At 37.5% G+C, this 27,449-nt stretch overlaps 1 protein-coding gene across 1 annotated transcript; it reads left to right on the plus strand.

Annotated features, from left to right (window-relative positions):
* The first annotated feature begins 4 nt into the window (after window positions 1-4).
* On the plus strand, window positions 5-27,449 carry LOC149159136 (WUSCHEL-related homeobox 12-like). The gene is made up of 6 exons (XM_089434198.1): window positions 5-167; window positions 711-1,229; window positions 1,366-1,577; window positions 1,769-1,857; window positions 4,393-4,468; window positions 27,390-27,449. The coding sequence occupies exons 1-6, from the start codon at window positions 62-64 to the stop codon at window positions 27,447-27,449; spliced, it is 1,062 nt and encodes a 353-aa protein (XP_089290324.1). The 5' UTR covers window positions 5-61.

The raw sequence follows: 27,449 nt of genomic DNA on the forward strand, positions 1-27,449 counted from the left end.
TAAAGGCAACTACGGAAAAATATCTCCTGCAGATCAGACGCGGTCCCTCCATTCGCACAATATGAATTCCAAAAAGCACTGGCCCAGAATGTTCCTGAAATCAAAGTCCTCTAATCAATTGCCAGAAACTTCTAATTTTTTAGCGATGAGGCCACCATATTCTGAAGGTCGGCAATATTTTTCTCTTGCACGTCCAAACTAAATCAAGCTCGTATACACAAATACATGGATATAATACTTACATTTGCATAAACAAATATAGTACTTTCTCGCTCATCAGATTGATATAGGTAGTGACATAGGGATCGCAGCTAGTTTGATTAATCAAACTGTAATTTGATAACGTTAAGTTGGGGGAATGGTTATTATTTTATGTTAATGATATAATTCTATAATATGTTGATAACTGTTGTTATAATGGCTTGGCATCTATAAATATTGCAATAGTAACTATAAATATAAATTGTTGTAATAGCTTTGAGTATATGAATATGGTTTTGTTGTCTTACAGCCGTAGGTACCAACCTCACTCTAACTCTCTGACCGTAATAAAAACTATGTTCTTTAGGTTTTAAAATGATGTGCCATTTCATTTAAAAGTCGCATGTACAGTAAAAGATTAAGTTTTGATAGAATTTCATACCGTAATTGGCAATATTAGTAATAGAGATTTGATATTAGTTTTCATAAATATTTTTTCCATACAGCAGGTGCATTGTCACGTAATTATTTGCGGGAGAAGGAAACGGGCATGCCCACAACAAAAAGATGGCATCCAAAACCAGAGCAGATCCAGATCCTGGAAGCTATATTCAATTCTGGCGTGGTAAACCCTCCCAGAGAAGAAATAAAAAGGATCAGAGCACAGCTAGAAGAATTCGGGCAAGTTGGTGATGTAAATGTGTTCTACTGGTTCCAGAATAGAAAGGCCAGAGGAAAGCGAAAGCGACATGTCCAAGATGCACAAAAGTCTAAACCTTGCCCCATGAGTGCAAAGACCACATCTTCAACTGCATCAACATCAACAACATCAACGTCAACATCAGTGCAGTCTAAACCTATAACGGTTGGAAATCAAGCCCCCTCATCTTCTACTGTGCCAGTATCTTCATTGCCCGGGAACCATTACGAGATGCAGGTGAACCAAGAAATGAGCAATACTCAATGCAGTAACATGCAAGCATTAGGAGGGGCAGGGACAACAGGAAACAGCGGAATTTTGAATGAAGGTACATAGGCACTGATACTAGTGGAATAGTATTGTTACCATGTCTTAATTTCAAGCTGCCAACATATCATATACATATATTTGTGCTCTGTTGTGACACAATTGTTTTCATGTCTAATATTAAGCTCGGTCTGCAGGAGGTGTGCAGGAGGACTCCGTGACTAACGCTAACCGATCAATAATTGTATTCATCAATGACATTCCAATGGAAGTCCCCAAGGAGCCCCTGAACTTCAGGGCTTTCTTCGGGGATGATGCACTTTTACTCCATTCCTCTGGCGAGTTGGTGCTAGTGAATGAATGGGGATTCACCTTGGAAGGCCTGGAGCATGGAGCTAAATATTTCTTGGTATGCTATACATATTCCTTATGTTCATTTATATGGAATCAGTCTTAGTATAATTAAGTCTCAAAAAATTAAATAAATATAGAAGTTTAATGCCTTATGGGTATATTTCTCGATATTAAATCTAGAAATGTATTGGTTTGATCTGAGTGGCCTTATGGGCACGTTTTTATTCTATTTTTGCAGATATGAAGGCTATTTTATCAATGGTGGATCTGCTTTCCTGGTTCAGCTTCTCGTTGAACACTGTTGCTATTGCAGCAAAATTCTCTGTTACTGTTAGATTCGACACTTCGGATTTGATATATCGAGGCTATATGTTTTATTTATTTATAAATTGATATTTTATATTCTATGGTACCAAAACAAAAGGCCTGTGGCACTGTACGGCATTAGTTTAAATCATTTTTGTTATGCTATGGACCTCATCAGGATCACGGGGCCCAAAATTGGGTGGCTCACGTGCTGAATTATTAGTTTCTATTAATGGATGCTAAGTAAACAATTCAGGTGCACAAAGTTTTAATTATGCACCTTCCAAATCCCTAACTTTGAAGTATAATTCCTTGGAAACATGTGTGAACTGTGAAGTATAGGTTGAATCATAAACAAAAATAAATTATTACATCATTATTATGTTTCGTTATTTTTTATCAACCATGGTTGGTTTATAAGGATTAATAGATCATAATTGATTATGGTTGATTTTGGTTTATTATGTTTAAATATAGTAATGGTTGATAGTAGAGTATGATTAATAGATCTTTGACTTTGGGTGACTATGGTTGTTTATGTTAAACTAAAGTTGTTTATGATACCTTATAATTGAGTATGGTTGACCATGTCGCATATAGTTGATTGCGGTTGACAGTGGTTCACCATGTTCAAAGTAGGAGAAAAAGGTTGACCATGGTGTACTATAATTAGCCATGTTAATAATGGCCATGGTGTACTATAATTTGCCATGTTGATAATGGTTAACTATGTTGATTATGGTTGAATATGTTGATGATGATTGACCATGTCTTGACCATGTTACACATCGCTGACCTTGGTTGAGTATAGTTAAATATAGTAAGTTGTAGTTGACAATAGTTGACCTTAATTTCTAATTCAAGTTTTTGTGATCCATATTGAATTAAGAAGAAACTTTCAGTAGAAATCACATAAGATAGTTTTTGTTGACACGTTTTGAACCATCTAGTGTGGTTCATTGTCAGGACAATATGAAGAGGCAGATCTAGGCAAAAGCTTAAATAGAAAGCAATGTAGAGACACTAATGGCTATAGAGGCACTAATGGCTATAAAAATGGTTGGTTTATGTGTGTGTGTCAATAATAAACAAGTAGTATATATATAACATTAATTATTAGTAATATGTTAAATTTGAATAGAAAAAAAAATAAAATAAAACAAAAGTCAAACTTTAAATAACAAGCTAGGTCAAAAAATAAAAGAAATCAAGACCCTATTACTAAATAAATGAATCAAGATCCTATAATAACTATAAAAATCTTATTAATTTAATGAGAAAAATGCCAAAATCAAAAAATAATCATAAAAATAAAATTATAATTATAATTATAATTAAAGAAAGACTAAGAAACAAAGTCAACTATAAAATAAGGAGCCAAGGCCCTACAGATAATTCAAGAAATTAATAACTTAAATAAATTCTAACAAAAATCCAAGCTAAGAAAGATCAAGACGATAAAACTATACATAAACAAGCTGGTAAAAACCAATCCAAAAAACTTATTAACAAAAACTTTGGGAAACACCTCCCTTTTATCCAAGGGACCACTCACAAGATTGCGAAGATCTTAAGGAAACATAAGGTTCCCTTAGCTTTTAGGCCTCTAAATACCATCTGAAGTTCCCTAAGATTCGTCAAAGACTCCGTGGACCCTGTTGAGCCTCAAACTTGCACCTTCCTATACACCCTCTCAACCTTCTTTTTCCACTTACTTCATCCATCAAGCTGTTAAATCATTGCATTATAGTCTAAAAAGATATTCTGACATGGTTTTCTAACTATGCTTATGACTGTTGTTTGGTTTAGATTTTTGTTCAGGCAGCTGCGGAAACTTGTCAATTTCTGCAGCCAGCACAGGTTTCTGCAGCCAGCACAGGATTCCGCAACCATTTTGTTAAAGGTTATGCTACAGGTGTCCTATGAAGAAACGAGCCACATGGGCAAGCTACAGGTGACGGGTACATGGAACGTGTCCCTTCAGATTAGCCAAATAATCCATAGAAGGTCACGGTCAACAAGGGTCAAAGGCAAAGCCAACCAAGGAATTTAGCGGTGGCACGTCTCTGTTTTGAGCACGTGAAAGTTTACGTGGCACAGTCCTCAGCCCACAAAGACATCGACACACCTGGAGATCATCCCCGTAACCTGAATCCAACAGCTACCACTCCGAAGATTTAATAGACATGATGACCGTTACGCTAGATCTCAGCTGAGGAGATCTACATGTCTCTGGCAACGCAGTTAATAGCATAGGATTCAGTTAGTTAGTTTCAGCACTTTTTCATTATAAATAACGCGTTGATGAACGCTGTGTGAGAGCTTTTTTGCGATGTAATTTTTGAACTGTTGCTATTATCACCCCACTGTACTCTGTTTTATATATTTTGCTGCTGCTTTAATACATGAGAAGACTGCTTTCCTGAGTTCATTCTTGTGATTGTTCGTTGACTGGCTGAGGTGGCAGAGGGCCCCTGCGCAGAAAAGCCCTGTATAGTTTTCATTTGATTTTATTATATTTCTATTTTCATAATCATTAGCTTGTATATAACATGTTGTTTTGATGTTTTTAATTCACTGTTGTTTACATTTTCACTTTTGTTTTCTTATAGCTGTCAGCTGATCAATGCTTTTCTACAGGTTTTCTTAGGCAGCCCGGGCAAATTTTTTATCTTTTTGATAAATATTGACATATGAGATCATCTTGTCCTTCCTGCTAATTTTCATTTTTTGAAGTTCAATTCCAGCACTGTCCTTTTTCAAATTATGTTTTGCTTATTTATTTTCTGCTACTTAGACATCATACTACTCATTTGTTTATGGTTTCTTTCTATAGTCAAGTGACTATTAGTAAGGAATCAAAATATTATTTATTGTAGTGTGATTTAGTTATCATATTGCTTAACTTATTCATGATTGCTTCCCATAAGGTAGATTGAGCTGAAGGGTAAAGGATTAGAAGAGTTGAAGTAGTGTGATTAGTTTCCTTTATGCAATTTAATTTCTTGCCATTTAGATATCATATTGCTTAAACTTGTTCATGATTGCTTCCCACAAGGTAGATTGAGCTGAAGGGTAAAGGATCAGAAGAGTTGAAGTAGTGTGATTAGTTTCCTTTATGCAATTTAATTTCTTACCATCTAGATATCATATTGCTTAACTTGTTCATGATTGCTTCCACAAGGTAGATTGAGCTGAAGGATAAAGGATCAGAAGAGTTGAAGTAGTGTGAATTAGTTGCTTTGCTTTTAGTTTGAGTTGCTTTAAGTTCAGTTTTTACTTTCTTTTTCATTCAGCAGCAAGGATACTGGGCCATTATCATTAATTCATTGTTTGATACATTTACTTCCTCTTAAGAATTGATTTCATTATAGTTGTTTTAAAGCTTTCTTTTTGAACACTTTTAAGTTTGGGAAAATCACTGTAGAAATCACCATTACCATCCATACTTAACTTTCATTTTTGCCATCACACATTAGGGAAAGATAAATCCAAAAACAAACTACAAAACTCAAAAACAACAAAAGACTAAGGAAATAGTTATCTTGTACATATAGTACACTTCACTTCGTCAGTTTACGAATCCTGGATTGACATTTTAAATAGCAATTTAGAACACACTAAGTTGACCAAACATTTTGGCGCCGTTGCCGGGGAAGTGAAATTAGGTAGCCAATTTCTTAAAAAAAAAACAAGAAAATTTCAAGGAAGAAAAATTGATAACCTCTCAAAGTATGCTCTCCTCTTGCACTTAGTGTGATCTGGAGGATCAGAAAAGAGAAAGTTATTGGTTTAATAGTTTCTTGAGTATGCTCTCTTCTTACACCTAGAGTGACCTGGAAGATCAGAAAGAGAATTATTAGCCCAACTTGAAGAAAAATAAAAAATGACATGCATAGAGCAAGAGATTCTAGGGGAAGGTTTTTAGCTAGAGCCAAGAGTTCGATTTTTACAACTCCTTCTACCTCAAGGAATAGACAAGAGACACCTCCATCATCTCCAACCTACACTCCTAGCCATAGGATTCCTGGAATTCAAGAGACAGTAGTTGAATTAGGAGACTCTTCCTCACCATCCATCGAATATGAATTAGGAAAAGATCCTTTCTTTTCTTCTACAGGGAGACACATTGTAATTGAAGAAGTAGAATCATCTGAGGAAGGAGAGGGAGAAATTCCTCCTCGTTCGCCATTAGTAGAGGAACCAGAGGACTCTGAAATCTCTGAGAAAACTACCATGATAGAAGAGGGAGTTAACGGATTTGGTAGAGGTAGAGGTAGAGGAGGGGGAGGAGGAAATAATGGAGGAGGTAGAGGTAACAATGGGGGAAATAGGGATGGAGATAACTCATTTGGATTTCCTATAGTCGATGAGGATTCTCGAGCAACAACGAAAAATATTTCACCATCTGTCCTCCCAAACTTTCATGGGTTAAGAAATGAAGATCCTGAAACATTTCTATTTGAGTTTGAGGTCGTGTGTCGAACCTATGATTATCTGGAAGACTCTCAAAAACTCAAATTGTTTCCTTCAACATTGAAAGGAGCTGCTTTGAAATGGTTCATGGGATTACTCACTCAATCCATTAGGACTTGGAATGATATGAAACAAACATTTTTGGATAGATACATGGATTATTGTATGCCTACCAACCACAAGGATGAAGTATTTAAAATGGTACAAAAAGAAGATGAAAACTTGGAGGATTTACTTGAAAGATTCCAATACAATCTGAAAAGAGCAAAAATGAGTAACTTAGATGAGGAGACCTTGAAAGCCCTTCTATTAAAAGCCATTAGAGATGAATGGATAGATATTTTGAACATGATGGGAAAAGGAGACATATCTCAACTTCCACTTCATGACATAGCAAAACTATGTGTCCATCTCTCAAGAGGGAAATCTAAAACTGGAAAAGGGCCTAGAGATCCTTCTCTCATCAGAGCAAACAAATCTGCAATTGGATCAATAAGTAGAGCTGAGATTGGAAATATGCTTGATGAATTCAAAACTGATATCTTAGGGAGTCTTAGTGAGCAACTAGACACTCTTATGATCCACAATAAGCAGAAAGCAGAATCTGAAGCTTTAGCCATCTTTTGCCCAAAATGTAGAAAAAACATGCTCTCAGGGAATGTCCCTTGGATGCAAAAGTTGCAGAAACATGTGCTTGTTCAGAGAATCATGAGACCAAGGATTGTCCTTCAATTCCTGGGTTCAAAGCTGTCTTTCAAGAAGATCCAAACACAATTGAGTCTCTCTGTTTTGTTGCAAGGAGACCTTGGTAGGGGCAACAAAATCAAGGGTTTAACAACTCTATGAACTTTCAACCCCCACAAAATTGGAATCCTTGGCAACAACCTTGGTCCCAACCTCAAAATCCTTTTCAATCATGGGGACAAGGTATGCAAAATCCTTATGGGAGATTTGCTCAATTTTATCAATATCCTCCATCTTTTCAAAACCAACAAGCTCCACAACTTCCAAATCAAAACCCACAACTATCATTGCCATTTCAACAACAACAACCCTCTCAACAAAACCCAAATTCTCAACTCTTTCTTCCATTCCAACAGAAGTCAAATCAACTTCCTTCTCAACCATTATCAAACCCCAATAATAAAAACCCTCAAAATGCTTACATGATAGAAGGTCAATAATTTCCTGCCTATATGATTGTTCCTCTCAATGATGTACAACTCAGATCTGGTAGAGTTCTAGATAAACCTTCTATAAATGCCCAAAATCAAAGCATTTCTGAGGAAAAATCTCTTGAAGCCAATAAGGGTTCTGAAGCATCTCTTCAAAACCTAAACACTCAGAAAGAAAAAGAAAAAGAACTAACCCCTACAACTCCTATAGTTGAGCAACCTGCATCTTCATCCACACCTCCTTTTCCTGAAAGATTACAAATTGAAAAAGGGGTGGAAAAACAAATCTTGTTGCCTAACTATGATTTTCTAGATGAATTGAAGAATGTCTGTATCAAGATTCCCTTGTTACAAGCCATTAAAGAGATTCCTATTCTAGCAAAAACAATAAAGGAGTTGAGTCTTAAAAGACCAGGAAGGAAACCTAGAGACACAAGAAGAATCCACCTGGTAGGGAAAATTGCAGACATCATGATGGGAAAAATTACTATGCAGAAGTATGTAGATCCCGGTAGTCCAATTGTCAAAACACATATCGATGGGGTTGAAATTCCAAATACTTTGATTGATTTAGGGGCTGTTATCAACATTATGAGTAGACAGACTATGGAACAACTGAAACTTCCTAATCTTCTCTTTACACCTACTTTACTGCAACTTGTAGATCGATCAATTATTAAACCAGATGGTGTATTAGAAGACATTTCAGTCTCCTTAGACTCTTGGGAATATCCTTTGGATTTCATGATTTTAACTCCCAAGAGTAATTTAGGATGACATCCTCTCATCTTAGGAAGACCTTGGCTAGCCACAGCTGATGCTTTCATCAATTGTAGGTCCGGGGATATGTATATTTCTGATGGTAATTCGACAAAGAAATTCAATCTGTATCCTCCAACAAAAGTAATTACAGAAATAGGAGATAATGAGTGGATTGATGATGAAGATGCTATACAACCTGTCTTTACCATTTCTGAAGTTAGTGAAGATAGTCAAATTCTGAACACATTAGAAAATTTTGAAACATCTTCAGAATATGACCACACACAATTTCAGTTAGATTCCGACATTGAGTATCTATCATCTAGACAAATGTCTCTTTTCTCTATGGAAGAATTTGGTAGTTCCGCCATTGAGATCTTTCCAGGAAAAACATTGAATATCAACAAAAATTTGGAAAGATCACAACAGGAAGAACTAACCAAAATCTTGCAAAAACATTCTACTGCATTTGCATGGGAGTATACCGATATGAAAGGTATTGACCCTAAGACTTGCATTCATCACATCTACATTGAGGAAAACAGTAGACCAATCAGACAACCTCAGAGAAGGATGAATCCAAACCTTAGGGAGATAGTGAAAGAAGAGCTCCAAAAGTTACTTAATGTAAACTTCATTTATCCAATTTCAGATAGCCGATGGGTTTCTCCTTTGGTTATAGTACCTAAAAAGAATGGTAAATGGAGGGTATGCATTGATTACAGAGAATTGAACAAAGTAACTTTGAAGGATCACTTTCCTTTACCCTTTATTGATCATGTATTAGATACTTTAGCAGGCAAAAAGTATTTTTCATTTTTGGATGGTTTTAGTGGTTACAATCAAATTTAGGTAGCACCTGAAGATCAGGACAAGACCACATTTACCTGTCCATGGGGAAATTTTGCTTATCGAGTACTTCCTTTTGGATTATGTAATGCACCCGCAACATTTCAAAGGGTGGTACTAGGAATCTTTTCTGATCTAATCCATGATTGTGTAGAGGTTTATATGGATGATTTTACAGTTTATGGTAACTCGTTTGAAGAGGCATTAGAGAATTTGGAAAAAGTCCTTATAAGATGTAAAGAAACAAACCTATCATTAAGTCATGAAATTTTTTTTATGATGTTTACTGAAGGGATTGTTTTAGGACATCATATTTCAGGAGCTGGGATTAAAGTTGATAGATCAAAAGTTGAAGTCATCTCCAAGTTGCCTATTCCAAATTGTCAAAAAGATGTTAGAAGTTTTCCTGGATTTACTGGATACTATAGAAGATTTATTGAAAACTTCACCAAAATAGCATCTACACTCTTCAAATTACTTACAAAAGATTGTGAATTCAAGAGGAATCCTGATTGTCAATCTGCATTTGAAACTTTGAAAACAAGAATATCTAAAGCACCCATTTTGAGAGGTCCAAATTGGAAACTTCCTTTCCATATTTCCACAGATGCTTTAGATACATCTCTAGGAGCTATGTTGGGACAAAAGGATTTAGTTCCTTATGCCATTTACTACACCAGTAAAAATTTGACTCCCACTGAGTTAAATTATACTGTGACTGAGAAAGAGTTCTTAGCTGTTGTTCATGCAATCAATAAGTTTAGACACTATATAACCAGCTATGAAACTTTTGTCCATACTGATCATTCTGAAATTAGATATCTCATGAATAAACCTGTTACTAATGGTAGACTTACAAGATGGCTCTTACTTTTACAAGAATTCAATATTACTGTGTTGGATAGACCAGGGAAACAAAATACAGTAGCTGATTTCTTATCTAGAATCCAAAATACTAACGAAGATTCTCCTGTAGAGGATAAGTTTCCAGATGAATATTTGTTTGCAGTAACTACTAAGACTCCTTGGTATGCAGATATTGCTAACTATTTGGTTACAGTGAAGCTACCTCCACATCTATTTCCTGGTGAAAAAAGAAAAATTATTCAGGAGAGTTCAAGTTATTCATGGATTTCTAATGAATTGTTTAAAACATGGCTAGATTGTGTGATCAGAAGATGTGTGCGGGAAGATGAAATACCTGACATCCTCAAGGCATGTCATGATGAACCATGCGGTGGACACTTTGCTGACAAAAGGACGGCCTATAAAATCCTTTCTTTAGGATATTATTGGCCTTCCCTTTTCAAAGATGCAAAACAATATGTCAGAAGGTGTGACAGCTGCCAAAGAGTTAGGAGACCGACTCTTTCAAATGAAATGCCATTACAACCATAGGTACTCATCGAACCCTTTGAAAAATGGGCTTTAGATTTCATTGGACCCATTAATCCACCATCTAAACAAAAGAAGTATATATGGGTATGCACTGATTATGTCACTAAATGGGTAAAAGCCAAAGCATTGCCTTCTGCCACTGAAAATTCAGTTGTTCAATTTCTTTTTGAGGATATTTTTACTCGTTTTCGTGTCCCAAGAGAAATTGTGACAGATCAGGGAAGTAAATTTACATCTAACTTGATGGAAAAGATAATGGAAGAATATAAAATCAAGCACAGAAAATCTACTCCTTACCATCCGCAAGCAAATGGCCAAGTGGAGTCTACAAACAAAGTTCTTGAAAGCATCATCACCAAAACTGTTCATCTACACAGAAAATATTGGGCAGAAAGGCTTCCTGAAGCCTTATGGGCCTACAAAACTACATGGAGGAACACAACATGACATTCTCCCTCTGAACTTGTTTATGGGAAAGAGGTCCTGCTCCCCATTGAGTTTCAAGTCAAGACTTTCAAGATGGCAGTCTAGTTGGGGATGAATCTATCAAAAGCCCAAAAGCACAGAATGGAGCAGCGGAATGAGCTAGATGAGATCAAACAAGATGCAATTTTAAGGACTGATCTAGTTCAACATCAAAGAGCTAAGTGGCATGACAGATACATCAAAGAGAGAAAGTTTCAAGAGGGAGATTGGGCGTTACTGTTTGATTCCAAGTTTAAAGACTTCAAAGGAAAATTTCAGACTCATTGGCTTGGGCCATATGAGATTGACAAAGTCTTTAACAATGGAGCGGTAAGAATCAAGACTATTGATGAATTTCAAACTCCTCTCATTGTGAATGGCCACCGATTGAAAATTTATCATAAGCCACTCTCAAAAGAGGAATTTGTCAAAATGTTCCAGGAAAATTCTGCAATAAGGCTGGTGGAGAAGAATCCTTCTCCCCCATCAGCCTAGCCTTTGTTTCTTTCAGTGAAAAAAAAAAAATCATATAAGCCTGAAAACCAATCATAGATTGGCGGTCTTATACAAAAAATGTAGAGTGAAAATCAGGGACACCTGACACTCTATATTTTCCAAAAAAAAAAAAATCTCCTCTCCTTCTCTTTCCATCTTCACTCCATCTCATTTTCCATTTCACTTCACCTCCATCTCATTCTCATTTCCATTTCACTTCACTCCACTTCATTTTCATTTCATTCCACTCATTCCATTTCATTTTATCAATAGAAGTCCCTTTCAGGACTATTTTCATTCAGTTAGTTCTTCTCTAACTATCTTTGTGCAGTTAAGGGGGTGCTGTCTCAGTTTCCGCAGCTGGAAACCGTTTCCGCGGCTAGAAGCAGTTTCCGCAGCCAGAAACGATTTCTGCAGCCAGGATCACTCTGTTTTCAAATTTACAGTCAACTGTTAGTACAATAATCATGAAATGCAGGTGTAATTGAGCTAAAGACATGGGACATCTCCAAGACATCAAGGAAGAGCAATTGGTTAGAAGCCTTGAGCAAGAAATGACAAAGTTTCCAAAGGTATGATCAAAAATCCTTATCAAATAACAATTCAAGTCATAATTACACATAGTTATCAAACCATAACAAGTTCTACTATGTGCAATGATTTGATACGATAGCTCCACTACCACTCATATTCCACGATATCACTCCACACACCTTGCATTCATTTCTCCAACGGTCTCATGATTATTCCAAGTTTAAACTCAAGACTGACTGCACTTCCATTTATTACCTGTACTCTTGAGACATGACCTATTGTGTTACGGTTCTTCTTAGCCGTAATTTCCACAGCCGTCTGTTGAGACATGTAAAAATTTCATACACAGTCATCCGATTCAAAAGAACCATGACGTTACTCCATTCGTTTACCACTCCACTAATACCATACTCCTCGCATGCATCCGCATTTTATTTTGAACTTGTTTACTGTTGCTCACCCTTTGTTCCTCCAATAATTCAGGTACTTCCATTCCCTGTTCTCCATTTTCAACTGCAGCCACTACAGTTTGTTCTAAACCCCGACTGCAGTCACTACAGTTATCCTAAACCCCGACTGCAGCCACTACAGTTGTTCTAAACCCCGATTGTAGCCACTACAGTCTATCCTAAATCCTGTAACCGAGCCATTTTTTCTGAACCCTCACACGCAGAAGAACTCTCAGTTCGAATTTAAAACAGAGGATGGGAAAATTACTGAGAGCCAAGCCGGAAGGACCGAAATACTTGGAAGGTTATCCTAAAACTAAGGAATTGCTGAAGAAAGCCAGATGGCTACGATTTATCCAAAAGTTTAAAGGCCATAACAAGGAGGTGACCAAAGCTTTTGCACGGTCTTTTGATGGACAAACAGTGGAGATTGGAGACTTGAAGTTCACAGTGACTGAGGCCACCGTAGCAGATGCCATAGGCCTACCTCAAGAAGGTGAAAGGTGGTTTAAAAATAGAAGTGTGGACGATCAGATATGGAGAATCATGCTACAAAACCAAGGTATAGATACCACGGTATTTACAAGAGGCATCCCTATTCACGCACTAAAAGATGAATGGTCTAGTCTACTGTTAGTCATCCAGAAATTTATCACGTGTGAAGGTCGTTTTGGTTCTATGTATATGTATCATGCTAGATTGGTGATGAATTTCCTAGAGGGTCACATTCTTAATTTTCCTCATTTTCTGCTATTGAGTCTGAAAAAGATGAGTGTTACAGTTCAAAAACACATAGGCAACATTGAACCTCATCTCTACCATCATGGACTCATAAAAATTCTTATTGAGGACCAGTTGAAGAAAACTAAAGATACTTGGGGGAAATTCTTGACAAGAAACTACTTCCAAGAGCCATCTGAGGCCTCTGGAAGTAGTCCACCAAAGATTCCAAGGAAAAGTAGGAGGAAAGAAAAGAACATTACAGTCCAAGACTCCCCTACAATAGAAACTCAAGAAACTGTCCAAAAAGAAGAAGAAGATAGAGCTAAAAATAAGAAACAGAAGAAAGAAAAAGGCAAAAGAACCATTCAAGAAGTCTATCCATCCCCTGAGCAATCCATAGAGGAGGATTATCAATCACTGTCAGAAAGACTAGTACATCTTCAGGCTGCTGCTATAGCAAAGAAAAAGCAAAAAGGAAAACAGAGTGCATAAGAAAAGAGTACTAGTCCATACTTAAGGAGGAGCACTAGGCTAAAAGGAAAGGTGAATAAAACCCAAGGAAAACAACCTCACTTTATTTATTTAGGTGAAGAGACACTTGAGAAATCTCCAGCTCGGCCAAGCATTGAACCAAGTCCTCCACATGATGAAATCCCTTTTCGGCCGGAAAGAGAGAGTAGTCCTCCTCCTCCACTAGATTTTGAGCTTAGTCCGAGAAAGACACCGGAGGTAGATCCTAATCAGCAAGAGGTATATAACTACCTAGAATCCCTAGAACAATCAGCTGTAGGACGGAGTACCACTCTGCCACTAGATGCACAAGTTCAGTGTTTGAAACAGGAAGTATTTGAATTAGAAGTCCTAAATAGGCATATCAAACAGGAAAATGAAGCACTCAAAGACCAGAGCAAGGTAGACAAGATTGTCCATGATAACACTATGCTCCATTTAGGACTGTGGCAAAAGAAAAACAGGAAACTAAAGAAAAAGTGCAAAAAGTTAAGTAGAGCATTGATTAATCTCAAGTTCAAATGTCTAGTCAAGAAACCCAGGATGATGTTAGCATCAAAGAAGAAGAAAAGAGGGCTAGATGTCCTAGCAGAAGCCTCAGAACATATCGATTAGAGGGAAATAACTAAATTTTGGTTGCATGAGGACATGCAACACCTTCACAGTGGGGGTATGTTGAGCCTCAAACCTGCACCTTCCTATACACCCTCTCAGCCTTCTTTTTCCACTTACTTCATCAATTAAGCTGTTAAATCATTGCATTATAGTCTAAAAAGAGCTTCTCACATGGTTTTCTAACTATGCTTATGACTTTTGTTTGGTTTAGATTTTTGTTCAGGTAGCTGCGGAAACTTGTCAATTTCCGTAGCCAGCACAGGTTTCCGCAGCCAGCACAGTATTCCGCAGCCATTTTGTTAAAGGCTATGCTACAGGTGTCCTATGAAGAAACAAGCCACATGGGCAAGCTACAGGTGACGGGTACATGGAACGTGTCCCTTCAGATCAGCCAAATCATCCATAGAAGGTCACGGTCAACAAGGGTCAAAGGCAAAGCCAACCAAGGAATTTAGCAGTGGCACGTCTCTGTTTTGAGCACGTGAAAGTTTACGTGGCACAGTCCTCAGCCCACGGAGACATCGGCACACCTGGAGATCATCCACGTAACCTGAATCCAACAGCTACCACTCTGAAGATTTAATAGACATGATGACTGTTACGCTAGATCTCGGCTGAGGAGATCTACGTGTCTCTGGCAATGCAGTTAATAGCATAGGATTCAGTTAGTTAGTTTCAGCACTTTTTCATTATAAATAACGCATTGATGAACGCTGTGTGAGAGCTTTTTTGCGATGTAATTTTTGAATTGTTGCTATTATCACCCCACTGTACTTTTTTTTATATATTTTGTTGCTGCTTTAATACATGAGAAGACTACTTTCCTGAGTTCATTCTTGTGACTGTTCGTTGACTGGCTGAGGTGGCAGAGGGCCCCTGCGCACTAAAGCCCTGTATAGTTTTCATTTGATTTTATTATATTTCTGTTTTCATAATCATTAGCTTGTATATAACATGTTGTTTTGATGTTTTTAATTCACTGTTGTTTACATTTTCACTTCTGTTTTCTTATAGCTGTCAGCTGATCAATGCTTTTCTACAGGTTTTCTTAGGCAGCCCGGGCAAATTTTTTATCTTTTTGATAACTATTGACATATGAGATCATCTTGTCCTTCCTGCTAATTTTCATTTTCTGAAGTTTAATTCCAGCACTGTCCTTTTTCAAATTATGTTTTGCTTATTTATTTTTTGCTACTTAGACATCATACTACTCATTTGTTTATGGTTTCTTTCTATATTCAAGTGACTCTACTAGTAAGGAATCAAATATTTATTATTGTAGTGTGATTTAGTTATCATATTGCTTAACTTATTAATGATTGCTTCCCATAAGGTAGATTGAGCTTAAGGGTAAAGGATCAAAAGAGTTGAAGTAGTGTGATTAGTTTCCTTTATGCAATTTAATTTCTTTCCATTTAGATATCATATTTCTTAAACTTGTTCATGATTGCTTCCCACAAGGTAGATTGAGCTGAAGGGTAAACGATCAGAAGAGTTGAAGTAGCGTGATTAGTTTCCTTTATGCAATTTAATTTCTTGCCATTTAGATATCATATTGCTTAACTTGTTGATGATTGCTTCCCACAAGGTAGATTGAGCTGAAGGGTAAAGGATCAGAAGAGTTGAAGTAGTGTGAATTAGTTGCTTTGCTTTTAGTTTGAGTTGCTTTAAGTTCAGTTTTTACAGTTTTCCTTTTCATTCAGCAGCAAGGATACTGGGCCATTGTCATTAGTTCACTGTTTGATACATTTACTTCCTCTTGAGAATTGATTTTATTACAGTTGTTTTAAAGCTTTCTTTTTGAACATTTTTAAGTTTGGGAAAATCACTGTAGAAATCACCATTACCATCCATACTTAACTTTCATTTTCTCCATCGCACATTAGGGAAAGATAAATCCAAAAACAAACTAAAAAACTCAAAAACGACAAAAGACTAAGGAAATGGTTATCTTGTACATGTAGTACACTTCACTTCGTCAGTTTACGAATCCCGAATTGACATTTTAAATAGCAATTTAGAACACACTAAGTTGACCAAACAGACCCTAAATAAATAAAAGGTGTTTATGTTACCCCTTGCTCTTGTGGGTCTCCTTACATAGGTGAGACCAATTGCTCAATTAATCAAAGGATTCATGAGCACGCCACTGACATTAAGAATGGTAGGACCCACTCCTCTACTTTGGCGGAGCATGCTGATAAATCTAAGTATCACATATGCATTGAGGGTGCCCAAGTCATTGCGAGGAATAGTCATTTCCATCATCGAAAATTTAGGGAGACCCTAGAAATTGAAAAAAGACCCAATAATTTGAATAGAGATGGTGGTTGGAATATTAGCATAAGTTGGGTCCCCATCCTATCTTCTTAATTGTTAATTTTATTTATTTTTTTATTTTTTTATGTGTTTGTTTTTTTGTTTCCCAAAGTTTTTGTTAATAAGTTTTTTGGATTGGTTTTTACCACCTTGTTTAAGTATAGTTTTATCATCTTGATCTTTCTTAGCTTGAATTTTTGTTAGACTTTATTTAGGTTATTAATTTCTTGAATTATCTTTGGGGCCTTGGCCCCTTATTTTATAGTTGACTTTGTTTCTTAGTCTCTCTTTAATTATAATTATATTTTTATTTTTATATTTATGATTATTTTGGCATTTTGGCATTTTTCTCATTAAATTAATAAGAATTTTTTAGTTATTATAGGGTCTTCACTCATTTATTTAGTAATGGGTCTTGATTTATTTTATTTTTTTACCTCACTCCTTATTTAAAGTTTGACTTTGAATTTTTTTATTCTTTTTCTATCCAAATTTAGCCTATTACTAATAATTAATGTTATATATATACTAGTTGTTTAATGTTATATATATATATATATATATATATATATATATATATATATATATATATATATATATATAACTTATAAACTAGTCATTTTTATAGTCGTTATCGAAACCAGGGGTCTCTACATCATTCTCTATTTAAGCTTTTGCCTAGATCTGCCTCTTCATCGTATCCTGATGATGGACCACACTAGATGGTTCGAAACGCGTTGGCAAAAATTCTCCTATGTGATTTCTATTGAAAGTTTCTTCTTAATGGTTGTCCTTGTTTAACTACAGTAGACTATAATTGATTATATTTACAATGATTGATTATGTTTAACCATGCTTGACTATGTTGACCATGGTTGACAATACTTAACCATGTAGATCATGGTTGACCTTGGTTTGACCATGTTTTCCCTTTGTTGTCCATAGGTGACCATGGTAGTCTATGTTGAGTATAGTTGGGCATGGTCAACCATGGTTGGTCATGGATAACCATGGTTGACTATGGTGAATATATATTTGACTATGGGTGAATATGGTTAACTTTGTAATATCATACGAAACAAATCAAGAAAAAGATCCTATTCTTTCCTTTTTAGGAATAGTAACCAAAAAGAAGCCCAACTTTAAAAAGAGATAGTAATTAAGAAAAAATTGATTTCCCTCATTCTAAGTATTATATTTAGATTTATTTTAATTATTATATTTATACGTTTTTGGAATTTTTTATTTACATTAATCACTATTAAAATTTATGGTACATCTTCAATAAGAAAACAACAATATATGTTGTTGTGAAATAAAAGTACTTATTTCTTTATATGTCAATGTGAAATAAAAATACTTATTTCAAAGAATTTATTTAATAGTGGTTAGAGTAATTTTTACTATGACAATAATTTGAAGTCTATGCAGTTTGACCATGGAATAAGAGTGTAAGATGACGACGGCATTAAAAAGTATTACATATATAAATATAAAGTGTAGTATAATTATTTTATGTTTTGTTTTTTTTTTCAATATTATTGAGTATAGATTTGGTGTAGATTTTGTAAATATAAATATGTATAGTTGAATTATTTAATTTTTTTAGTTTGCATTTTGTTTGAAATTGGGTGAGATCTAATTATTTGATTTCTTTTATTTTTTATTGTTAATTTTATTTAAATTTAATAAAAATGAAAATAAAATAATAAATTTAAGTTTTATAATCGATAAAGTTTAATTATTCAAAAAAAATCAAAATATGAATTCTCTTTAAATATATTTAAAAAAATAAAAATGGAATAACAAAAATTCATATTCTTATTTTTTTTTAACCCACCAATTCCAATTTTGGAAAATTAAAAAAACAGATGATGAGATTGCACCCAAATATAAGAAATATATAGTGTGACAATGATCACGGTTATACATTAAATATTAAATATGGCATGTTAACTTAAGTTAAAAGGCGTCGTTAATATTCCATAGACACCCTCTGCAAGAGAGTATTTTGGAGCCTCGGTTATAAAATATCCCTCTGCAAGAGAGTATTTTGGAGGTCGACCACAGTTGGGGATCGGGCTACGAAATATCCCTTGTTTGATGTAGAGGATTTAATAGGGGCAGGGGAGAGATCGAAGGCTTTGACTATTAGCTCACGTTGAGCAGTCAATTTGCACAACTCGAATAGTGAGATATTAGCTCACGTTTTATTCAAATCTTCGATGATACTATAATCTAAATCCGCGGGTAAAGATTCGGCATTGTGCACGATGTTGTCGTGGTGGTCTTAGTGGTAACCCCTTTGAATGCATCCATAGGTGTGGAGGAGTTCATTTTCGCGTTGCCTTGCGATTTGTTCGGGCATAGATCATCTGTTCCTCTAGGTGAGGAGGAAGATGGTTGGCTGGTATCAGTCGAGCATAAGATCCTACACAACAAAACCCTTTTCTTGTCTTCCAGGGAAGGCTCCACTACAGTGCCTTTACTCCTGAGATTGTAACTTTTTGGAGGCTTTTGGGGAATCTCCCAGACAAAGGCTTCTTGTGTAGCGCAGACTCTCCTCCCCGGATGACCTCGAAAGTTAACACAGCGGATTGGGAGTCGTCACCAAGGGGAGGAACATCTTCTCCCAACTCATCAGTTTCCTCTTCTGCTTCCCCGACGGTCTGGTCCTCTAAGAATTGGGTGACAACGGCGGTCATATTATGGAGCCATTGTGGGCAAGTTTTTTTGGAGTGTGAGGCCTCGTGGAAAGTGTAAAAGTTATCTTTGCCTAAATCTTCCATGTTGAAGGTTGAGCTGGGATTTTGCAAGACTTTAGGGGGAAGATTATTGGTCTTCTGGAAAAAGGGCTTAGTGGGATTGGAACCTCCCGAAGCATCACTAGTTCTTTGCTTTAGGTCAGATACTTCGTTAGTTAGCTATTTTAGAGATTTGGTCAGTCCCTCGAAATCAAAGGAATATTTATCCTTGTCTGCCGTTTTACTTGACGAGGCCTGGTTTTTCTTATCGGAGGACTTTTTGTCGTCTCTCGACTCATGTTCCAAGGTGTCGATCGAAAGAATATCCTTTTTGACCTCGAGCACCGTGGCAAAATTATCAACCAGAGTGAGCTTTGCTTCACACTTAACGAATACGAAAATGTCCCGTGACAGGGCGCTTGCGTAATAATCAATCGTGATGGAATCATTGAGGGCTACATCCATGGGGAATTTGTTCAAAATAGTGGTGACACATTGATTAAAATATTTTATCTTCTCCTTCTTATGGAATTTCAGCATGCTGAGCTCGGTGAGGAGCATAGAAGGTGTCTTATCTTCTGAAAATTTGTCCAGAAAGGGTTTTCGGAACTCGTCCCATGTTCGGATGGAGGCGACAATTAGCACCCAATACCAGGTGGCCTGCTTTATTTTCAAGGGTATTTAGTAATAAGCGACATGCTACGTCGTCGAACTGGACATTCATCATTTGCAAAGCCAAGTAGAAATTGCTAATGTGGTCATCGGCTAAGGTCCCTTTCTCTAGGTCGAACTTTGGGAGATGCTTCTCAGATTGTCGATGCATATCATGAAGGATGCCTCTAAGGTTTAAAGGGGATTGAGCCATCCAAGCTAGCAGCAGGGGACAGTGGTTTTCTCTAGGGTTGAAAAGGAGGTGGAAATCATTGCCTTCTGATTCACTATTTGTGCTTGACCCCCCGCTGGTGCAAGGGGGGTGCCTGCCTTCTCTTCTTAGCACTCTGAGGTGTCCTAAGACTCTAGTTTTTCTCACGTTCTCGGTGTTTCTAAGGTTTATTAGGAGACGCTGATTGTTGTAGAAGTTTATGCGGTCCCTAAGGTAGTCCCTCGCTCCTTGTACCAATATCGCATGTGTGCCCCTGGTGAGAGGTTGATTTTTAACGGGGGTTTCCTCAGTGATTTGTCGGTTGTTCCCGTGTATTTCCTCTCTTTGTATTCGATTATTCTCGCAAGTAAAGGTATTCTTAGGCTCCCCTTCTTCATCTCCAGGTTGTCTTTCCAATCCTTCGATAGATAGTCTCTCAACAGCATCTGCGTAATCATCTAGGGCTAAGACGATTAACTGTGATATGGAGTCAACCAGGACACCTTGACGTGTATGTTGACGGTTGGAGGTGCGAGAGTTGGCTAGGGAGTTAGTGGTGGGGATACATCTTAGACCCCTCGCGAATTGGCATGTGATAGGGCGCAAAGCCCTGAGTTGTTCACTAGTGACTTCATACATGGGGAGCTCCTCTCCTCTAGGGGTGTCTTCAAGGAGGAGAATATGGAGTTCTTCCTAGAGTGGCTTAGTGAAGGGTGGCCCGAAAGGAGGATTGTATCGTATCTCAAGGGGCGTGGGAGGCCGAGGTTGATTACTTCCTTGATGGGAATTCTCTGTGTGAGGAGGGATTTAGTGCTTGCCATGCCCTGCTTCTAGCGACAAAATCTGCCAATGGTCTCAAATTCTAACACCAACAGTGAAGGGGACCTCTCTGGTGTAAGTTCCCAACTAGAGCCTACACCGATTGTGCTAGAGATCCCATCTAGTATGTAGGCTCGGTTTTCGTTCAGTTTTGTGGAGCTAGCTTCTGACGGAGGTGGGATATAAACTTAGTAGAATATATGAGCTTTAATAAACACAAGAGAATAATTGGAAAATACCCTGTACCATATATATACCATGAATAGCAAAAAATGTAAACAACACAATCTTATATAAAGTTACTGTTAGAAGGGCTTTAGATAAGACTCGTGCATACTAGATAAATAACGCTTAACGATTTTAAATTAGTTCACAAAAATCAACCATTTATAAGCGTACATAATTGTGCAGTCAAAACAGATTATACTAATACCAAAAGAAATAGTTCACTGGCACGAGCATAGAATTAGTAAGATAAATACCATTCATACGTAGAAAAACTAGATTTGAAGTATGCATGTGGGGAGACCTCACATCAAATAGCTTTCAGGAACATATGATCTGTCAACTGAGGAGAATACTCATGGCACAAGCACATAGAAATTTGAAGAACTCAATAGTGAATACCTACAATTAACTCTTGTATTAACTAGAAGGACAACAATCCTCTCAAGTAATTTATATGTGTATCTCCAAAATAATCCTCAACAAAAGGCCAGGGTAAAAGCATGTTAATGTGTATCAATTTTTCCCTTTTTGTGGCAAAGAAGTTTTATAAAAATAAATGGAGTTGGAATGTTTACTCGTAAATTTACAAAATCATCAAAAACTAGGTGGTGGTAAAAGAAGACAAAACATGTCAATTTAAATTCAATTTCATGTCATATTTTTTCTAAAATTTAATATATAATTTTTATCTAATTTATTCATTTTCTTTAAAAGGTATCACTAATATTTTACATAAATTTTTAAGTAGTGACAAAACAGCGACCCCCCATTTCTCTATTGATTTATGTTTTTTAATTCCAATTTCTTTAATAGATGTGTTGTAAACATTATGAAGATTGTTAAACAAATTTCATATTTTTTAATTATTATTAAAATACTAGTAAAAATGATCATATTTTTGTATGTATAAAACCGCGACCCAAGAAACTACCCTTTCAAGTTTATAAAATCAATTTTTTTAATAGAAATTTGAAAATAACATACAACAAAATGTTAAAATTATTTTTTGAAAAATTTTAAAATATATTTTATATTTTTTATAATAAAATTTTTAATTATGATTATAATAACGCATTTTATATTATTCAAAATATAATATGTAAAATTATTTGTTTAGAAATTCTACTTCTATTTTTATATATATTTTTAAAGAGTTTTAGCATTTTATTTAACTTTACATCAAGTTATTTATATTTTGTGAGTGATTACATAGCTTTTACCAATATTGACTTATTTGCAAATTTAGTATTTACTTTTTATAACATTATTTATATTTTCTAAACCCATTAAATAGGTTCACTATAGCTTTTACCAAAATTTATTGTGAGTTAGCTTTGTTACAAATTTAGCATTTATTTTTTATAATTAACAAGTATGAAACTCAACTCATTTAATTGATATTTTTATATTATTATTTTTTATCTTTTTTTATTTGAGTACTTTTTTGCTTTTGCCATATAATGAGACACATTAACATGCTTTTACCCCCCTTACAAATGAGGCATGAGGTTACATTTATAGGATAAGAGTGACCATTGGGCCGATACCGTGGGTTTTATTAATACCATATATCTAATACTAAGGCCCATTTGCAACTAACTGTGGTTCCGTCATTAATTGTGGATTAACCACTTACAATTATTAATATGGGCTTTATTGACTCTTGACTATGACGTGATCCCATTACATAAATAAGGGGGTTAGGGTGGGACCCTAACACCTTTCCATAGGAACCTGCAGCAAATATTTTGCATTCTAGAGAATATACCTCTGGGTATCCATGCCAAAGACATCGAATACACCGGGGTGGATTCTAGAATAACTTTGATAAGATCTAGTCTGCCTGCTCTGGATAGGTACTTTTGGTACAAAATGTTGAGTCTCTTTTCCATCTTAGATATTAACCAAGTCTAAACTGCTATCTTATAGCCATGGGGCTTTAGCCTGTATCCCAGATACCGTATGCCATCTTCCATGTGGAGTAGAGTAAAAGGAAATCCGTGCAGAGCATACTATATCACATGGGGAGAGCATCCAGTGGCTGTTATGGTGAACTTGGTGTTGTTTATGACCATTCCTGAGGTGACATGAAATAAAGAGAGGGTGTTCTGCAATGTATTCAAGTCCCCAATGCATCCATTGAGAAAAATCAGTACATCGTCCACAAAGAGTAAGTGTGTCAGGGTGCATTTGTCAGTAATTATGATTCCTCTAAGCCTTCCCCTGCTATGTTCCTCTTTTATGAGTCTGTTGAGCCCTTCCATGATGAGTAAAAATAATAATGAGGACAGAGGGAAGCCCTTCCTAAGTCCTCTTTTAGAGTGAAAGAAGGGTGATGCCACCCCATTTACAAGGTCACTAAAAGATACATTAGTTATACAGCACATAATCCATTTTATAAATTCATAGGGGAAGCCTAAGTGAGTTAGGAGCATTCTAATGTAGAGCCAGCTTACTCTATCAAATGCTTTTGAAAGATCTACCTTTAGAATCATACCTATCATCTTCTTCATCTGGATGGAGTGCAATAATTATTGTGCAATCCCAACAACCTCATGGATCTGTCAATCTTGTAGGAAATAAAATTGCTCAGACGAAATGTGGGCGGACAGAATTGGCTGGAGGAGATTGGCTATAATTTTGGCGATGATTTTGTATAAAATTGCACAAGGAGATAGGGCAGAAGTAATCATAGGAGGCAGGGTTGTTTGATTTGGGGATGAGGGAGATGAAGGTGGTATTGAAGGCCTCATACATCTTCCCATTGATCGGTAGTCTTCTACAACTTTTAGAAGATATTCTCCAAGTGTATCGAAGAAATCCACGTAGAATTCCACAGACCAACCATCCGGTCCTGGGCTCTTGTCGCGCTCGAACCATTTTAACGTGGCCTCAAGTTCCCCCATTGTGACCTCCCTGTTGAAGTCCAAGGCAGCTTCCTGAGCTACAAACCTAGTAAAAAGTTGTGTTATGTGGATGACTTCAGCTAGTGTAGCATTTGGGGGTGCCCTGTAGATCTACTTGAAATGGGATGTGGACAAGGCTGCTAATTGCGGGAAGGTGTTCATAGTGTTGCCCTACTCATTTTTTAGTTTCCAGATGGTGTTGATGCCTTTGCACCCATTCGCAAATTTGTGATAGAATTTTGTATTATGATCTCCTTCTAGTAGCCAGATAGCTCTACTTCTTAGTCTCTAGGTTTCTTCTTAGTCCTTTAATATTTTGCTTCTCTTGGATAAGAGGGATGTAATCTTATCCTTATGCTCTTGAGAGGTGTATATCCCTCCTTGATCATTTTCGAATGCAGCTATCTCTTCTTCAGTTGCCCTAAGTATTTGGTCATCCTGTTCTCTCTTATTATGTGCCCGGATTTTGGATAGTCTCTTATGTTCCCTCATGTTGTGTGCAAAACCTTCGACAATGTTCCCTCCAGCAATAGGGGGTGTTACTTCCAATATTCAGGTACCATTCGAGAATAGGTTGTATCCCTTAGCCAGGAGGAGTTGAATTTGTAGGGGGCTTTTGGTTTATTCAGTCCTCCTCTTATTTCAAGGTAAATTGGCAGATGGTCTGATATGCCCCCAAATCCAACCCATTGACGGTATATAAATCCCATACTCAGTAATCGCTCCTTTATGAGGAAGCGATCAAGCCTTTTGGAAAAGCTATCCTCTCCAGTATTGTCATTCCTCCAGGTAGGTTGAATTTTGGTTGATGTGATATCAATAAGACTGTGATTCTCCAGGATGTTCTCGAAGAATGCAGATAGGGGGTAAATCTGGGCATGATGTCTCTGAGATTCCGTGAATCCAATAGAAAATTTTAGGTCCCCCCTAAGGATTATATTGTCCTGTTGTAGGAGATTAGTGTTTAGCAAACGATTCTAGTATTCAGCCTGGGTTTGGCAAGGTCCATACACATTGATGATCCTAATATCTGTGTCGAGGTTTGATGAGTATATGTCCACCCCTATGTGTCCAATGCCACCACAAATGTTACATGTTTTTATGGTGCGGGAATTAATACACGGGGTTATACCTCTCAACCGTCCATTAACATCAAGGGATTGAAAATACCATCCAGGGAGCCAGGATTTGAGCAAGAGGGTGATAACATTAGCTAGACCCAGAGTTTCTTGGAGGAAAAGGACATCAACCGATTCAGTGTTAAGCAATCTACGAAGAGCTAGTTTTTTCCCAGGGCTAGCTAACCCTCAACAATTGAAATAAAGAAGCTTCATGGGGGGGGAGCATCCAGGGTGTTTAATTCTCTAACTACCCAATTGATAGTGTTGTCTTCGAGATGTTATCTCCTCCCCATCCTGCAATTTTTCTTTAGACAAGGAGGAAGGTCGACCTCAAGGTGGCTTCGGGGGAATGGGGGGGTGTCCAATCCAATGCCCATGGAATCGGGGGCCTGTGAACATACCCAGGATCGAAGAGGGTATCTGGGGGATAGGGTTCCTTGTTCAAAGTCAGAGGATTTTGCGAGGGAAACCTCCGGAAAGGATAGCGGGGTGCAAGAGAAGATGGGGGGAGGGGGGTGAAGAGAGCATGACGGGGTAATGGGGGGCTGAGTAATGGAAGCATACACCTAATAATTAATCGAAGTAAATGCCAAGAAAACAGATGGAGAAGAGAGATGTACAGAGGAGGGGGTAGAGTCGAACATACCCGTGGAGAGCGCAGCCTCTGTAGTCGCCCTTGCCCTAGTCAGAGGAGGTGAGGGAGACCGATATGGTGCTTTGCCACGCTTCTTCATGGCCTCTTTGACTGGTGCCTCCACTGTTGCAACAGGGACAGTGTGAGTCACTACATCTTCAAATAAGGGTGGATTCTCTAGAGCTTGAGGGTCCTTTGCAAGTATGGTCTTTCCTTTTTCCCCTGCTCAAGCCTTGCCATTTAGAGGGAATTCCTTATATAGGTGACCCACATTGTGGCACCTTCTGCATCAAAATAGAACCCCCTTGTAATAAAGTATATGCAATCGGGAGAAATTCCTCCATTGTAGGGTGATGTGCTCCTGTAAACCCTCCCTAGTATATAGGTGAACCAAAATCCTCGTGTATTCCATCATACCAATGGAAAGGTATGATTTATCATGCTCCAGATAAGAGCCCAGAGAGTTTCCAATGCGCTAGAAGATGTCTTCAGACAAAAATTGAAGGGGTAAACCTAGTAGATAGACCCATACTGGCCCAACGCCTAGTTGTTCTCTCTCTGGGTCGAAAAGAGGGTTCCATCGGCGCAGGAGGATGGGGGCCTATTCAATGTGCCATAACGAGGACAGGGCTCAATTCATATGCTCAGCTCTAGCAAAACGCAACGCAAACCATCCTCTTACAAAAGTTTGGGCGAAGGGTAATTCGGCCAAGTGTTGTTCCCATACCTCCGACGTCCATAGCTTCAATCGAGCCTTGGTGTAGCTCCTACCTTGAACCCTTCCAACCAGGACTTGGTCAGCTGTGTCCATTATGTCTCCCCACTAAATATCCCCGCCAAGGCGAATGATGACCTCTTCTGCCATGGATTTAACACACTTGTGTTTCTTTCTCGGTCGATGACCCGCGTCAGTGGTGTCCTGTCGGCATTCGCTTGAAGGAGGGTTTGGTTGAGGGTGTTTAGGGTTCAGGTGCGGTCTGGTGGGGAAGGCGTCCGAGAGTGGAGGGATTCCTATGAAGCTACCAGAGAGGGGAGCAGATAGAAGAGTCGCAAGGGGAGTCCCCTGAACTGTAATCGATGGTTCTTCAAGGAGAGGGTAGGAGGGGATATGAGAACCGGCGAACGAGGGGAAGGAGGACAGTCCGAGGAAACAGCAGCTAGGTTAGGGTTAATGAAACCAGCCACAAAATGTAGTAAGGATGGTGATGGGGGTGGGCTGGAGAGTGTCGTCCAGCAGGGGGAGGGCTTAGGTAAGGTCACAATCGAGTAAGAGGGCCCCGAGATCGAGGGCAGGGTCGCGATGGTGTCCGACAAATCGCTACAGAAATAGAGCAGGCCTTCCATGGTCGCATGGGGAGTCGTCTAGATGGAGGCACCCTCTAACGGGTCTTTTGAATAGTCTACCATGTCCATATCCATAGTTGCTCCCGAAAATTTCTCACCAATTGCCTCTGTAATTTGTGAATAATTGTCACAGTGTAACCAAGGGCTGGATGGGGGAGGCAGAAAAAAACGCTTACGGACTCATGGGAGGTGA

This window comes from Pinus tabuliformis, chromosome 5_2 (assembly GCF_031772625.1).
Source record: "Pinus tabuliformis cultivar Carrire ecotype Pingquan chromosome 5_2, CPIR1, whole genome shotgun sequence".
NCBI classification, from domain to species: domain Eukaryota; kingdom Viridiplantae; phylum Streptophyta; class Pinopsida; order Pinales; family Pinaceae; genus Pinus; species Pinus tabuliformis.